Raw genomic sequence first — 17,750 nt, 5'->3', positions numbered from 1 at the left:
TTGTGAGGTGAGATCTTCTATCCAAGCCGACGATATTTTCAACTATCTTTTACACAGAGATATGTAATAACGTTTTCCTCTCTTATTCGGCCCGGTACGCACACTGCCACAACCCGGTTGTGTATGTAAATATTGCATTAAAATTACCCGGACTCGGCACTGACCCGGAACGGACACGGCCCGGGTATGTATAAATGGGCCTTTATTCGGCCCGGTACGCACACTGCCACAACCCGGTTGTATGTAAATATTGCATTAAAAATACCCGGACTCGGCACTGACCCGGAACGGACACGGCCCGGGTATGTATAAATGGGCCTTTATTGGGACCGTGCAAGTTCGGCAAAGCGACCTCTATTTCTACGCTCTGTACTTTTATTCGCACTTTTAATTATACTGGCCAATTATATTAGTCCTGGTTGCTGGATAATTGTCAAGACCATAGTCCAAAAAAATAATAAGAAGAAAAAATAAGATGCAGGTTATGTTTAGGAAACGTAAACAATTGTATGTAGTAAATAAAATCAGTTATTAAAATGCAGTACTGCAAGCAAAATACAATTAATTAAATTTACCTTTATATAATAATTGCATATCATATCAATATTGTGGAGCAATATATAATTTTTCTGCGTCAATGACAGAAGGTATGAAATATACGTCAATTTGACAATTTCAATTGACAATATGAATTATTTAAGATAGTTGCAATATTTCTCCGAGACTCGCGCACGGTCGTTTCTCGTTTCCCTTTCCAAGTACTTGCACACCGCGAATACGGGCACGCCAGGTATTACAGGATGGTAAATTTCTCTTACGACAGTGACGCCATCGAGCGGAGAGGCTAAGTACTTATCGGACCACCCACGTATAATAGCTAACACAATTTATAGAACGAGAGCTGGTAGACTATCTTTTGCAATTCAGCAATCGTTGTGTTACGGGAATACTATGCGCTCCTTTCTTCTGCAGATTGTCCGGACTATCACTTAATTTTGGAATTAAACAGAACAACTGACGTGTACTCTTTTATTATATCAGAAAAAAACTACCACTACCTCTTTTAGCAATTTAATAACTCGACTTACTGGACTCAACTGAACTTGAACTGTTCTTTCTAAAACAAAATTAGTAGGCTGTTTTATTTACAATTATTTAACGATGTGGATTTGAGTACAAGAGTTTGCACTCAAATATTAATATGAACATAGCGAATACAGATAGATATGAAGTATTAGACAAATAAACTAAATAAACGGTTTATTTTAAATAAGACAAACATTTATGAAGCGTATTGTAAACAACAGGTATACCAGGTAACTAAAAATACATAGGGGTGGGTACTAAACTGTATAATGTGTAGATATATTACAGTTGGATACTCTATACCTAGTGTGACCAACTAGCCCGAAAAATCCGGGACATGGCCCGAACTACGAAGTCATGTCCCGGACAAGGCTTCCGGGCATCCGAATTTTCAACGTTTTGGTAAAATTCTATTTTGAAAATTTGAATACGTTATTCTTCTAAGAATTCGCATCAAACTGAATTGGTAGGACGAAAAAAAATCGACAATCTTTAGAGTGTAATACTAATACCACATCCAAAACGCATGCGTTTTATATCGTGGTATTATAGTTCTACGAAAACTAAAACTATGGACTTTTTTTTTCGTTTCTGTATTTTAATTGTCTTGTGAAAACAAATGGCCCGATTTTCATTGAAATGTCCCGGATTTTGGGTATTTTTTTCAGCCTTGTCCCGGATTCGACTCAATTGGAGTTGGTCACACTATCTATACCACAATTTATAGAACGAGAGCTGGTAGACATTTTTGTTTATGATTTACAAAAAAACATTTGAGATAAGTTGAAATTTGGTAGAGTATTATTCATAATAAAAAAATACTACTTCTATAGTCCGTCCCACCTTGACTTTACACTACAGGGAACACAGGCAATGCAGTCCATATGAGAGTTTTTAGCGCGCTGATGCCGATTTTATCAAAAAGAATTTGTAATCGAACATTAGAGAGATTAAATTAAAACTAGTTTAGAAAGACAATCTACAATTTGAGGATTCGTATGCGTTTAAGTTTATTTGATATACTATAGTTATTACGCATATGAATCCTAAAATTGTAGATTGCCTTTCTAAAACCGTTTTAATTTAATCTCTCTTAGTGCGGCAGATTCGTGCAAATATTATAAGAATTGTGAATTTAATGATAGAAGCACATAATTTGGGCCACATATACTACGCATATAAAGGTTCAAATTCAGATACGAGGCCATCCTAGATCTTGCCTTTTACAAAAATGGCGGGCATTCAAAATGGCGACGATACATATGTGACTAATAGCACGATAACTTTTATACGAGACGTCAGATTTCAACCAAATTTGGTATATGGGTTCTTCATTTGATGTATAAGATCGACTTCCTGAACCGGAAGAATCGGTTTACCAAAAATTGTGTTTTTCCTGATTTTTTATATAAAAATATGTTATTTTTTTTCAAATCTTTCACCCTGTATATATAACTTTTTCAAAAAGGTAATACCGGTATTGAAAAGAGCGTAAAAATATTTTTTAGAAAATATTTTGAACTTTTATAAAAATTATCGTGCATTTAAGGGTAGAAGCATATAATTTGACCACATATACTACACATATAAACGTTCAAATTTAGATACGATGCCATCTCAGATTTCGCCTCTTACAAAAACGGCGGGCATTCAAAATGGCGACTATACATATGTGACTAATTAGCACGATAACTTTTGAACGAATAGTCCGATTTAAACCAAATTTGGGATATAGGTTCTTTTTTTGATGTATAAGATCGAGCTCTTGATCCGGAAGAGTCGGTTTACCAGAAGTTGTGTTTTTCCTGATTTTTTTTGTAAAAATATGTTGTTTATTTTTTCAATTCTTTCACCCTGTATATATTAACTTTTCAAAAAGGTAATACCGGCGTTAAAAAGAGCGTAAAAATATTTTTTAGGAAATGTTTTGAACTCTTTAGTTATATTAATTACCATTTAATAAAAATGCTTAATATAACGTATCTTCACATTTAGGTACCTACACTGAACCAAAAAAGTATGTAAATATAATGAAAAAAACATTGATTCAAAAACGGGGAGCATTAATTTTCGTCCAAACATCAGTATCATTGCTCCAATGTAAGTAGATACATTAACTAATGCTCAAAAACGTTAATTTTTATGAATTAGTACGTTCATTCAATGTACTTTCTAGTTAAGAATCAATTTATCGGTATATTGAATCAATGTATCGGTACATTGAATCAATGTATCGGTACATTAATTCTTAACTAGAAAGTACATTGAATGAACGTACTAATTCATACAAGTTAATGTTTTGAGCATTAGTTGATGTATCTACTTACATTGGACCAACGATACTGATCTTTGAACGAAAATGAATGCTCCCCGTTTTTGAATCAATGCTTTTTTCATTATATTTACGTACTTTTTTGGTTCAGTGAATGTCATCTTCATGTATATTTGTATATAACATACAAATAGTTAATAAGTAAACAAAATTACGACTTAATATCTACATAAATATTACAAATATAGGTTGAAGCAACGATTTTTTGCCTAAGTATCTATAAGTTTAAAGAAAAAAAAACATATATTATTAATTAACACAAACAACTTTTTATAATGTAATTTGGAAAAAACTGAATAACTAAATACAACAGAAATTGATTATTCTTATAAAATGTATAAAAATATATATTTATATTATATAAAAAATGTATACCTGATAACATCTCCATAAATACAACATCTCTCTGGGATCAATTATCACCACACATACAAAAAACAAATGGTTCAATGGCATTTTTCTTTGATTTCAAAAATCTAATATGATCTTCGACTTCTTGCTGGGTGTTCCCGATGTAAGAATGATTAGGTACTGGAAATCTCTGATGGTATATTTTATTGTATATTTGGTTGTCCAAAGATCTTCTTTTAACCATTTTATTAGTTCATACAAAATATCGATGTAGAACCCAAAGAAGAACTGCATGTTAGCCATCTACAATTTATATTAATAATTATTATAAAAAAATAAATCTAAATAGTGAACATAGTTGTATTTTTGGGTATCACTTTTTTTATAGAAATATTTTAATTTATCCTGAAATAAATTGTGTTCGAATGTGTCGAATTAGCTTTTGACAAAATTTACAGAGAACAAAAATTAATTTTTCGTTTATTATAAATTAAATGAAAATAGTTTCTGTCCTTGTGGGATCGGTACTCACCGGAGGGACCGCAGACGTTCGGATACAATTAGCGTCTCTTTGCAAAGACAATGACGTCGACTTTGCGAAGTAACAAGACACTTACTCAACACACACACTACACATTACACCTGAGTTAGTGATAAGTTATACAATTACGTGGCTAAAGGTTCTAGTTCTAAACCAAGGCCAGAATCAGAGAAAAAAAAATTAATTAATACTAGATATGCAGGATTGAATAATGAAATATGTACTTAATATGGCCTTCTGCTTCTTGGCGAAGCTGCTGGACCTAGTAATGAGGGGAATTGTGTGGCGAAGGTTTAAAGGCGCATCAGAACATAAGAATCTTAAGCAACACCTATCCACAGCATCTTCCTGAGCAACATAAATTAGTAGCACCAGTAAAAATCAATCGATAACATGTTGTGGTGAAGAAATAATTGAACAAATAAGGAATGGGATTCAAAGTGCAAATTATTACTAATATTTAAAGAAACGACCGACGTATTCCACGTGGAACAGCTTTCTTTAAATTTGAGATACCTACATACACAAAACAACATTCGTGAAGACATTGTCAAATAATTAGTGAAAATCAATAAAGTGGGGAAGAACAAGGCCTGGCAGGAGAAGCATTGGGAAAAATAAATATTAAACTTGTTAAAAGAACAGCACTTGGATCCGAAGAAATGTGTAGGAATCGGTACGGACTTTAAATACTTTAATAACGATACATTTTCAATGTCTTTATGGCACTCAAAAGTTTGTGAAAAGTGCCTTAAAACTTACCATTGTAACCCTAATTTTTATTAAAAATTATCCCCAGACCCCTGTGTACCCCTCCCCAAAAAAGTTCATAGCCCCTCCCGAAAATCGGTCCTGGATCCGCCCTTGGGGGGTCGGGGAGTTCTGTCGTGTCGAAGTTGGGACGTATGTAGGCGTAGGCCCTTTTAAAATGAACATGTGGAATAAACCATGGTTTTAATTACATACTTTTATTAAGCATAACAATGTTTTGTGTTGATTCAATTTAAACAAGTCTCAGTTATTATCTCAAGTCTTTCTTGATGAAAGTATTTTGTATTATTTAGTAACAAACATTGGTAGGTATTTTAAATAATATGATCTAACTGCACATGCCATATATAAGCAAGAAATTAGTTGTCATAATAAATAAGAGAACGTTAGGAATTCTAAATACACGTAATTGTTAGCATAACAATAAAAATGAAATAACAATTACATTCTCCTGCAATAAAAATTGTAAAATGTTAAGTAGGTACTTACACATTTACGGTACATATATGATATTGATTATGGAACCAACACCGTATTTTACAATGTTTTGACGTAGATTTCGAACTCAAAGCTATTCTGTAATAACTGATAATAATTTCTGGTGATAAACTTATTGAAAAGTAGTACATTCGATTCTCTTGTTCTACGATAAAATTCGTTGTTATACAAAGATTAATACAACGGAAATATGTTGAACATCCATTTGAAGTCAAAAACTTAACGGCTTTAATTAAAAAATAACCTACATATACGTACCTATAACAGTTTCCATATCGGCTTGCTTGACAGAAAATACATCCGAATGTATATTTAGATTTTCAAGTTTTTTCTAAAATATATACTTGCCTACATGAGTTCAATCACATTACGAGTAGATGCTATTATTTATATTAGAATATTGGAGGATATTAAAAAATAGACAGATGTTTCTAGATTTCCTAATCTTGAAACTTTCGATGTTTTATTTGAAATAACTAGGTAGTTGGTAGCTAAAAACTGGAGCAGATACATGTCGAGGGCTATGTTAATAAAGAGAAGAGTTTGATCATGCATAATAAACAAAAAATTGTTTGTCAATAGGTAAATGGAAACAATTGTAAAGTAACATTTAAAGTTTAAACTAATGATAAAAAATAACACCTTTCTATGCCCCAGATTTTTGTTTATATTCCTACAGAATCTTTATTCTAGAGCATCATGTCAACAGCAATGGACATGTTCCTAAGCGCAACAGACTCGTTGTCGTTCACAGATATCTTAGATATAGATATAAAATCTGAAATAGATACACTAGTTGGGGGACACAACGACTTCTCAGGATTTAACTTTAACGACATGCCTCCTTTAGAAATCGAAGATGTGCATGATATAAAATGGTTCAATTCCAACTCGAATCATTCTAATTTAGATTTCAGTGGAGAAGACGGTCCCACTATGGTCAACCCTAACGCTGTAATGCCCGTTATGTCCTTAGCACAAAGTATCAGGTGAGTTAATATAGTATATTTTAAAAAATACCATTAATTAAAAAATCGCTTTTGCATTATGTATCTTATTTTCGTATTTGATTCACCTTTTAGGTCACCATCTCCTACACTAAAAGAAAGCCACTTAACTTTCTCGCCTGCTACTATTAAAATAGCAGCTATAAAACCAGATAATCCAACAGTTAAGAAAGACTTAACCTGTAAATTAGAAGAAGTAGTCGAGAAGAAGCCTGTGATTAAGACAATTACGAAAGTGACACCAATCTTAGCCAAACCTGCTGTAAAAACTATCACCAAGGCACCAACTTTACTTACTTTTAGGTAATTATTTATAATTCGTATATTGTGCACACATTATTTTTATACTTCGTTTAAGTAGAAATCGCAACTATTTCTACTTGACTAGCGTTCTTAGGTATTTTGTAATACACATTGGGCGCCCTCTAATGCCCTTAAGAAAAGGGACATATTAATGTCAAGCTAGTAGGTGGCTTCTAGAAAATCCAGATGGCACTAGTCAGTGAATGACTGCATGATCGTGTATTAATCACCAATATACAAAAGGATATATTCTTCACCTCGTCTTTCAAGCAAGTTCTGTCTGAAGAGCTAAAAATAGCGAAACATTTGTCACAGAATGGCGGGTTAGATGAGGTGTGAATATTTCTTTTTGATTTGAAATAACAATGTAAATAAGTACAGTCGGAAAAATGAAAGAATACCCATGAACGATCATATCAAGCACATATTTTGGATTTGCTGCCTTTTTCTATAAATAACAAACGAGAGAGATATATTATTAAGTGTTGTCTACTAAGCAAAAGCGTTATCCAAGACATACGCAGTTACATACAGTCGGAAAAATGAAAGAATACCCATGAACGAACATATAAAACACGCTGTATTTTCCTGTCACCGTGTCACAAAGAAAATTGCCCAGCGCAAGTATATGTAATAATAATTATTACATGTACTTGCGCTGGCCAATTTTTTGTATGACACGGTGACAGGAAAATACAGCGTGTTTTATATGTTCGTTCATGGGTATTCTTTCATTTTTCCTACTGTATTTATAATTGACAGAGTGAGACGGCGATACAATTGTTCAACGTAGTTATATTAATTTAGTAAAAAATTTAAACTCACACTTGACTATTTCTGTACTTGTAATGTCATTCTTAGAAATACATTCAACATCAGTAGAGGTAATGATTGTATAAACTACTATTCAAGTAATCGTGTTGGTCAACTATAATCTGACAGATTCAATTTCTGTCACTTTGACAGTGAAACTGGGTAAGTTCGGTAGAGTTTATAAATTTTAATAATCAGTAGTATTTACTTGAATAAACTCAGTTCTTTTAAAAGCTATTTTGATATTATATTGTATTTTTGGTTTGGTAAGTATTTATTTAATTAAAATAAGTCAATAAAATTTGTAAGTAATCATTTGTCAATATGGTTAACTTCTGTCGTGAGTTTGCCAAACGTGTACAATATTACTCTGACGTTTCATTCATAGTGTATAAAATTACAGATTAGTATATTTTTACGAATGTACATTTATTTGCAGATACTATCTGGAAAATGATCTGGATACCAAATGATCTGAATTCATTAATACTCTGGGCTAATTAGCAAAATTCATGGAAAAGTTATTTACCAGCAATTTTATTGCTGGAATCGGATTATAAGATCCTATATAATAATAATATAGGCATGCAAAGTCCGCATATAGTGTGCTACTTTTTTTATAAACAAAATGGCGCCGACAAATCGTATTTTTTTCAATTATTGCTCTATAACTCCGAAGATTTTAACTTTACAACAAAAACACCCAAATAAAAATTCACCGCAATTAAATTCTGCACAGAGATATGTTTTTCCCGATTTGCTCCGACAAAAATTTTCCTCGGAAAATGCGGGTTTTCCTAACAAAAACTCTAATTTTCAAATAAAGTTTCATCAAAGCTTTCTTGGTATATATTGTAATTCCAGAAGCCGGTGAAAATTAAACGAATATTTTAGCAACAATTCAATTGTTAATTAACAATTTACGATCGCAACAATAACCAAAATAATCATGATACATTGATCAAACTTATAAAGATTATAAAGATGAGATGCTTATTTAATATTTTATCGACAAAATATAAATTTTTCGTTTTTTTGCATAATCTTTAAATTTTGAAAAAAAAAATAGTTATAATACGCTGGTCTAATTAGTAAAGTACAAAGAAAGGTTATTTACCAGCAATTTTATTGCTGGAATCGAATATTATGATCCTATATATTAATAATATAGGTATGCAAAGTCCGCAGATAGTGTGCTACTTTTTTTATTAACAAAATGGCGCCCCCAAATCGTGTTTTTTTCAATTATTGTTCTATACCTCCGAAGATTTTAACTTTACACCAAAAACCAATTTAATTCTACATAGAGGTATGTTTTCCCGATTTGCTCCGACGAAAATTTTTCTCGGAAAATGTGGGTTTTCCCAACAAAATCTCGAATTTTCAAATAAATTTTTTGGGTAAGTAATTATTTATCAATAATTAAATAACTTGGTGAAATAAAAGCTTTCTTGGTATATATTATAACTGCAGAAGCCGGTGAAAATTAAACGAATATTTTAGCAACAATTCAATTGGTAAATAACAATTTACAATCGCAATAACAACAAAAATAATCATTAGACATTGATCAAACTTAGAAATATTATAAATATGTGATGCCTATTTAATATTTTGTCGACAAAATATAAATTTTTCATTTTTTTGCATAATCTTTAAATGTTAAAAAAAAATAGTTATAATCAAATAACATTTCTCAGAAATTGTTTATTATATTCTAATTTTAAAAAAATACTTAAAATGCGTATTTCAAAGGTCTTGAAAATGAATGCTTTAAAATTTTTTTCCAACCATTTGCAAAAAAGTTATGAAACAGCAAAGTAAATATACGATTGCTCCGTTGTTTATAATTTGTTTTAATTGTTTCAAAGCTTAAAAGTGAGTCTGTGGTACAATCTAATTACTCACAAAGAATATCAAATATTAGTTCAATGGTTATATTTTAATCAAAGATTAAAAATACTTTTTTGTAATTTTTAGCGCGAAAGTAGGTTTGATACAGAGCCGGAGCTAAAATGTTCACTCGAAGCGACTGACACGCAGCATACATAATACAATAATTTTATTTATTAAGTGTACGTCGCGAGGCGGTTCCCTGGCGCCTAATATTTCAAATTATGTATGTATCAGCGCAAATAAGTCATTAGAAGAATATATTCGTGTTTTTAGTAAATGTATTATTTATTATAATTTTTGTGTCTTTGGATTTGTCTTCCTCGGGAATAAAATATTTTATAATAATAGTAAGTATGTTTATTTTAAATTTTAAAGTATTTTTATACTTCACTATTTGTCAATATGTATGAGAAATCTTGTAACATGTCAACGCAAAGGGAGTATAGCTCAGTGGTAGAGCCACAGTATAAAGAGGGACAGTACAACCACTCTCCGAAAAATTGGAAGTAAAATCTGTAGTCGCGCATGGCGACCGCGCAATGTTGGCAGTCGCTTTTGCCCCACTCTCGCATTGCTATTCGCATAGAAACGTATGGCTTTTAACTGGGAAAACCCGCATCTACCACTGGTTAATTACCAATTGCGTACTGCCGGTATTACTTCCTGAGATCAAAGCGCCGACAGAAGAGTGACTTTACTGTGGAATCTCTATATACTGTGGTAGAGCGTTCGACCGGAGATCGAGAGGTCCCCGGTTCAAATCTGTGTGTTATCTAACTTTTTTTTATTTTTAGTATTGTTTTAATAAAAAATTTTGGAAAGTAGTAAGTAAAAATTAGTTTAATCTTTAAGTACAAATAACCTGTTGAAAGTATATTTATTTCGTTGAAATCATATAATAGAAGTATAACTTCTTACGTGCGTACAAAGTACACACACATTCTTTTTTTTTTAATTCCTGTTACTATTTACGTCCGGCAACTTTAAAATGGAGAAATTCATAATACTATATTTGCTTACTCATTATTTTTGTATTATTAATCTATATCAAATAATTAATTACGGTGGTAAAAGTAACATTTATTACCAATAAATATATACCTAGGTATGTATTATCAGAAAAAGAATAACATCACAAAAAATTTTTGACACATTTACGTAGCGAAAAATCGTACGGTGTGGTAGTAGTCACATCCGTTTTTTTACAATACATATTAACTTAGTTTAGACGTTGTTTTGACTAGAAATTTTTGATTTGATTCGTATACATATCATCGATGAGGCATGGGTATGTATTCTTTCATTTTTCCAACTGTATATTTCATTTATTCTTTCACATTTAATTTTTTGATGTCACTTTTCAAATTATACCTACCAGAGACTCACCCTAGACAGAATACGAAAAAAATGTTACAAGCACCTCATTCCACAATAAGAAGTACCGGCCAAGTCCTCGCACTAACAGAACACATTGAAGAGACTTCGTAGAAAAAAAATATAACTGGTTTTTTCGTAAATATGACAACAGAACAGCACATTAATTTTGACCTGATATAGGCAAATTTTATTTTTAGAAATTTAGTGAATAACAGAAACGTTAGCGAAAAGTTAGTCTTATTACCTTTTTCGGAACTTCTGAGAGAATGGTCATAGCAACTATAATTGAAAATCAAAAGTATACTTAAATTTGACTTGTTTTGACGTTTTTTTCTTAAGATGCTACAGTAGCGCGCCATCAAAACGGAAAACGCGTTCCAAGATTGCGACTTTAATTTTGAATATTTTGTCGAGATATTTGGCACACATATTCGTTATTAAAGAATGGCGGTAAAGAGCCCAATTTGAGAAATATGTTAGTATGTGGAAATTACTCTATAATTAAATACAGTATTAAAAAAACGAGCCTGTACCGCCATTAAGAAGAACAAAAAAATACACTTTCTTCAAATAAACTTTTTTATCCCATCCATAGATTTTGTGTGATATTGGAATTACTAAAATTTTTTATACAAAATACACTTTCTTCAAATAAACTTTTTTATCCCATCCATAGATTTTGTGTGATATTGGAATTACTAAAATTTTTTATTTCTAACAAGAAAGCGAACATATTATAACTAACAACTGTCACTGTCATTTTGACAAACCTGCGTGACATTTCTAAGTGTAATAGTCCGATTCTCTTACCTGTTCTGTTTTCTGTATCGATCTTATGTTCAGTGCAGTAGTGCATTATTTTAAGAATTCGTTAGTGTTGATTCATAGGAAAGTAGTGTTTATTTATAATTAATTTATTATATTTTTGTGTAATAGAACTAAGTTGTTGGGCTCTTTGAAAAAATAGATTATACCACAGGCTGTGGGTGAAAAAAGGTGTTATAATTCAGGAATTTTTGAAACCTATCAGGTGTTGTAAAGGACGATGCTAGGAATAACTTCTACTAAAATGTAACCAAAAATTTTAGGTTTTTTATTTATGACGTTTTTCATTTGTTAAATTTGCAATTTTTAAAGTTATTAAAAAATGCTTTATTTTTGATTTTTAAAAAAGTTTCTGTCATCAAAAGTAAGCAAGTTACGGTCAAAATAAAGTCGGTCTCTTTTTTTTTGGGTAAAAAAAAAACTCGGGAATTTCACCCCCTAATTACCACCTTAACGACGTTCTACACCTTCTTCAAAGAATTAAAGATTTGCATGAAATTTTAGTATGTTATAGTTTACTTCAAAAAACTAAGACTTGATTTTTTAAAAATTGTTTTACCGTGCCGTTTAATTATTATTAAGGGTAAAAGTTAAGTTTTAACATGGGCTCTTATGGGAATTCTTAAAAAGTTAATAACTTTTGACCCAAATTTACGATTTTTAATTATTTGTGCTTAAATTAAAGGTTTTTTTGTTAGGAATAACATATTAAAAAATGAGGATTGTTTACCGTACCATTTATTTTTAATTTATTTATTATAATTAATTCCGTAATTTATTCCGTAATTTCCGTAATTTATTATAATTTATTTTTATAAAGTATTCAATACTGAAACATATGATTTGAGTATTCTGCTATAAATGCATTGTTACCAACTTTCGCTTGCATATAAGTTTCCCCCCTTTCCTCTGAGAGGCATACCCCGCAACGAAGGTGTAGAACGTCGTTTAATCAAATTAATCGTTACCGCTTCACACGTTACTTTACTTGTGTATTATTTATATGACCTGTAAGTATCATCAGTTCAAAGGGCTTATTTAAAAAAAAAATTGGTTTTAAAGTAAATATTTTTTAATAACTTAAAATTCATTAGTTATACCAAAAATCGGAAGGAGTAAAAAATGTAGATTTTTCCTTTCTGAATATTTTGTTACAAATTGGTGAAGATATGGCTGTTCAAAATTTGCATACACTCGTGATTATTAACTACTTCAACTCATCTCAATTATGTACAGCCCCTTCAAAATTAAGCACTTTGAACCGATGAAACTTACCGATCATATAAACAATACACGAGTAAAGCAACTTGTGAATTGGTAACGATTAATTTCATTTGGGATGCTAATTAGGAGGTGATTTTCACGATATTTTTACCAAAAAAAGGGACCAACTTTATTTTGGGCGTAACTTCCTTACATTTAATGCTAGAAACTTTTTAAAAAAACAAAAAAAAAAAACTTTATAAACTTTTTTTAATAACTTTAAAAAGTTAAAATGAGTTTCCCCCAAAAAGTGCTTCATTTTTTAGTTATTTCACTTTGAAATATTCGATTTAGAATGTGGTGAGTATGAACCTATTTTTATTACTTATAATTCTTCTTTTACTGGATCTGTGGATCTCATCCGTACACAATTTTTTTTCACTTTTTTATGGGCTATGAAGTTTATTTTCGATAAAATACTTACTTTTTGAGCTATTTGCAAAAAAACATCCAAAAACGTGTTTTCTTTTGTTGGACAATGAACGTATTTAATCGAATAACTCGAAAAGTATTAACTTGGCGAAAAAATGCTATATAACAAAAGTTGCTTAGAATTAGTGAGTTTATCCATTTCCGGTCTTATTTTGAACGTATATTTTTTCATCCCCCATAAGGGGCCAAACTCACCCCAGGGCAAAAGCACACATCGGCCAAATATCATTTTTCTTTGATATGTTATCTATGTGTATGCCAGATTTCATGTCAATCCAACCCAGACAACCAAATAACGTTCACAAAACGTTGAAAAGACATCATAATTATCACCAAACCACGTCAGTTTGTCACGTTTTTTCGACGTCGAAAGTCACGTGAATATGTCCCACCATAACTGACGTCATTTTTATCACGATTTAAATACGTGATATAAAAAACGTAGTTTTTATGTCGTTTTTTAGATTATTTTTCATTTTATGGTTTTAAAAATACACAATAATTATTTGTATGGGCATTGTTGGTATTGCAATTTTTCATTTAACTGTTTAAAATTTAGCTTATAGGCTAAAAGTAAAACCAAATGGGAGACTATAACATGCATAGAATTACAATACCCTCAATGCAACATTATAGAATTTTCACTTTTTATATAGGTATACTTACTGTGTCAAAATTGAAACAACATATAAACTAATAAATAATTTATTAACAAATTAATTTAATTAAACTAGATAACACATAATTAGTTATTAGTTCATTAACAGAAAATAATCACCAAAACAAAACAAAACACATAACCTCAAACCGTTTTCAAGAAGAACTATTTATTACATTAAACTAACTCACTTGAGAAAAACAAATAAAAATCTCGTAATTAACACGTTTCTTCAACTAAAAATCTAAATGAAAACTCTTATTTTATCACACAAATCACGTAAACAATAAATGAAAAATTTCTTATGACACTTTAAGCTTATAAACGTCAATATACAACATTACTATAAGCATTATCTCGTTAAGCTCCTCCCATTTTTGTGACGTCAGACTTGGGCTGTCTGAAATGAAAACGTGTTTTTAAACGTATTTTAACGTCATTAATCTTACGTATTTAAAATCTACAAAAGACGTTTATACGACGTAATGTTCAAACACGTGTATATTATTCAACCAAAAGCTGACGTTTCCTCGACGTTATTGACGTCACTTGGTTGCCTGGGAAGTGGTTCTTTAAAATTTGGAGCAAAAACCGAGATTCAATGTACTATTAGTTGCTAAGGGCAACCGATACAATAAATCACAGTCGTAAAGAAAAATAAATCGCCACTTCACTTTAAAAATAATTTTTAATTATCAAATGTAATTTTCTTTAAAATAAGTTTTATTTTAAGATAATATAAGTCTTTCTTTAGTCAATGACTGAGAAATAATTTCTTAATTGTTATAAATAAAGTCACTATGATTTAAGAAAACAAAAACAGTTTCCTCTACTTCAGTCGGCCGTAGAAAATTTTTATTTTGTTTTAAATGTTCGTTTTGTCTTCAGCAACAGTAAAATATGTAAGTTAGAAACTCATAGGATGTACAGGGGCCGCTTCAGGTCTAAATGTTTATAACGAAATTTGCCCCCTTATTTTCAAACTCGAAATAAGAGGTTGAAAAATGTTTTATGCATTTACTTACATAAGAATATGAAAATATAAGTCTTTAGAAGGAGAGTGGATCTAGGACTAACTCTTTACGATTTTTTTTCTCAAAAAGTTATAGCCTTCGACATTTGACTTCTCGAGATAAACAATTTGTAATATCTAAGCAATTTTTAATATCTGTTCACCAATCGGGCTTTACAAATTTTTTTTATGTTTGAAATTGAAACGTCTTCATTTTAAATTCATAAAGAATACAAGAAAGTTATTTTAACAATAAATAATGCAATTGCACGGCCATTTTGAACCTTTCGCAGGCTGTTTTGCAATAACTAATTAACGAAAATAAACTTGTCATAGCTCAAATTGTAGGTTTTTTCATTTACTACAACTTTCTGTTTAAAAGTTTTTCTCTAAAATGAATGTCCTAAGCTGCAAAATGAAAAATCTTTAAAAAATGCAAATTTAACAAATGAAAAACGTCATAAATAAAAAACCTCCTAAAATTTTTGGGTACATTTTATTAGAAGTTATTCCTGGAAAACACCTGATAGGTTTCAAAAATTCCTGAATTATATCCTGAAATCGACCTATTTTTCACCCACAGCTGGACTATTATTAATTGTCAGTTTTGTAGTTTAGTATATTTTACGTAAAAATATTTCGAATTATAATGCGAATATATAAAGTTTTAGGAGGATTTTTTATTCTAGAAATATCAGTAGTTGGAAATTTAAATTTTTCTTACGCTTTTAATAAAATTTCCACCTATTTTGTTTTATTCCTATAAATATTTATTTACTAATAATAATATTGTTGTCTATTACTTCATTTAGCGAGCCTATGAGTATAAATTGTCACAATTATTGATCTTAGATATTGTCAAATATTCCCATTGTTGCCATAGATTCGCAGAACTTTCGATAAAGGGTATGATACTATCTCCCGAAGTTATATTGATGACGCGCTACTGTTGCCTCTTAAAACTTTTAAAAAGATGTTTACGAGTCTTTCAAGGATAGTTATCGTATAAAGGTTCTACTTAACAAAATTTTTTTCTTTTAGAAATACTGTAAATCGAACCATAGGGACACCTATAAACATTACACAGGTTAACAACATTGCAACCATACGAACTGTGGCTCCATCTACGATTAACCGCAAAATTCTCAATGGTAGGCCATTATATGATGATGAAGAACGAGCATTTCCAAAACCAGCTTACAGTTACAGTTGTTTAATAGCTATGGCCTTGAAAAACAGTAGATCTGGTAGCTTACCCGTTTCTGAAATCTACAACTTCATGTGCAGACATTTTCCTTATTTCAAAACTGCTCCCAATGGTTGGAAGAATTCGGTGAGGCACAATTTGTCTTTAAATAAATGTTTTGAGAAAATAGAGAAACCTGCATTGAATGGTGCTCAACGAAAGGGATGTTTATGGGCAATGAATCCTGCTAAAATAAGTAAGATGGATGAAGAGGTGCAAAAATGGTCAAGGAAAGATCCACATGCTATCAAACGGGCAATGGTAAATCCTGGTAAGTTGAAGTATTTTTACTTGATATATCCTTATTGAAAAAAGGCTCTATCGATTTCATATCATTTTTGTCAATTCATTTATTTTAGTGTTATGAGTCTCTGGCATAAAGAATAAACAGATAGTACCTTTATTATATTAACTAGGAAGATGTCTCATTGATTACATTTATTTTTTATAGAGCATCTAGAAGCGCTGGAACGAGGAGAGATGAAATTTTCATGTTCCTATGATGAGGGAGATAATTTCGGTGATTCTTGCGGCAGTGCTGAAGAACAAAGTGAAGGCTCAGACTCTGAACAGGAACAAGAAGTTGATGTTGCGAATGTTGCCAACACCCAATACGAATATATACAAGTTAAGGAAGAGGATATATCTGATCTAGACATCGAAGTAAGTATATAAATTGCAATATTTATTTTGGATATTGATTTCTAGAAGCTGGTCAAGGTACTTCCGAACCACCCTTCTCGCAATGAAGTAGTTTCTAATCCATGGTTCTCCATGTTTCATTATTTAGCATATTACGCCAGTCAATGGGAGCAAGATTCGGATATTACCTCAGAATTCTATCCTGCATGGATTTTAATGAAATTTTGGGACTAGCCTCTACTTATCTCCTAATTCAAAGTCCACCCTATGCCGATGTGTGCTTTTATCTTGGGAGTAGTTCCCACCCCTTTTAAGGGGTGGAACATTTTTTGGTTAAAATTACCACGGAATTCGCTAGATAACCTAATTCTAAGCAAAAACTGTTCTATAATTTTTTTTGCAAACTCTATACTTTTTGAGTTATTCGAGGTTGAAAATTATCCATTTTCATTGAAACATAATACCTTTTCGAACGGTTTTTTGCGAATATCTTAAAAGCTATGCATCTAACTAAAAAAACTATATCAAACTATTTTTGTAGGTTATAAAAAAACAAAGAGATACTTGCCTTCATAAATCTTCTAGTTAAAATACAAAAAGGGATAGGTGAAAATAGTTTGTTTTTTGGTACATTCTTAAAATGGTGTATTCAACTTGTCTATTCAATGGTGTAATTGTCTATTCAAATGGTCTATTC

At 31.0% G+C, this 17,750-nt stretch overlaps 1 protein-coding gene and 1 long non-coding RNA gene across 2 annotated transcripts in view; one reads left to right on the top strand and one right to left on the bottom strand.

Moving 5' to 3' along the window:
- The window catches only part of LOC114336235 (mothers against decapentaplegic homolog 4-like), a 52,037-nt gene that overhangs the window by 22,934 nt on the left and 11,353 nt on the right, over positions 1-17,750 (top strand). The window contains exons 2-5 of the mRNA XM_028286561.2: positions 6,273-6,568; positions 6,662-6,889; positions 16,207-16,682; positions 16,863-17,074. Of these exons, the coding sequence (XP_028142362.1) occupies positions 6,279-6,568; positions 6,662-6,889; positions 16,207-16,682; positions 16,863-17,074 (1,206 nt within the window). The 5' untranslated portion in view covers positions 6,273-6,278. The remainder of the gene's footprint in view (positions 1-6,272; positions 6,569-6,661; positions 6,890-16,206; positions 16,683-16,862; positions 17,075-17,750) is intronic.
- On the bottom strand, positions 945-6,005 carry LOC126880351 (uncharacterized). The gene is made up of 3 exons (XR_007696575.1): positions 5,571-6,005; positions 3,794-4,072; positions 945-1,117 (listed from the first exon to the last, which is right to left on the bottom strand). It is a non-coding gene; the product is annotated as an uncharacterized LOC126880351 (long non-coding RNA).

Source organism: Diabrotica virgifera, chromosome 2 (assembly GCF_917563875.1).
Source record: "Diabrotica virgifera virgifera chromosome 2, PGI_DIABVI_V3a".
In the NCBI taxonomy this organism is placed as follows: Eukaryota; Metazoa; Arthropoda; class Insecta; order Coleoptera; family Chrysomelidae; genus Diabrotica; species Diabrotica virgifera.
The sequence above is the reverse complement of the archived record's forward strand: the minus strand, read 5'-3'. Positions and strand labels throughout refer to the sequence as shown.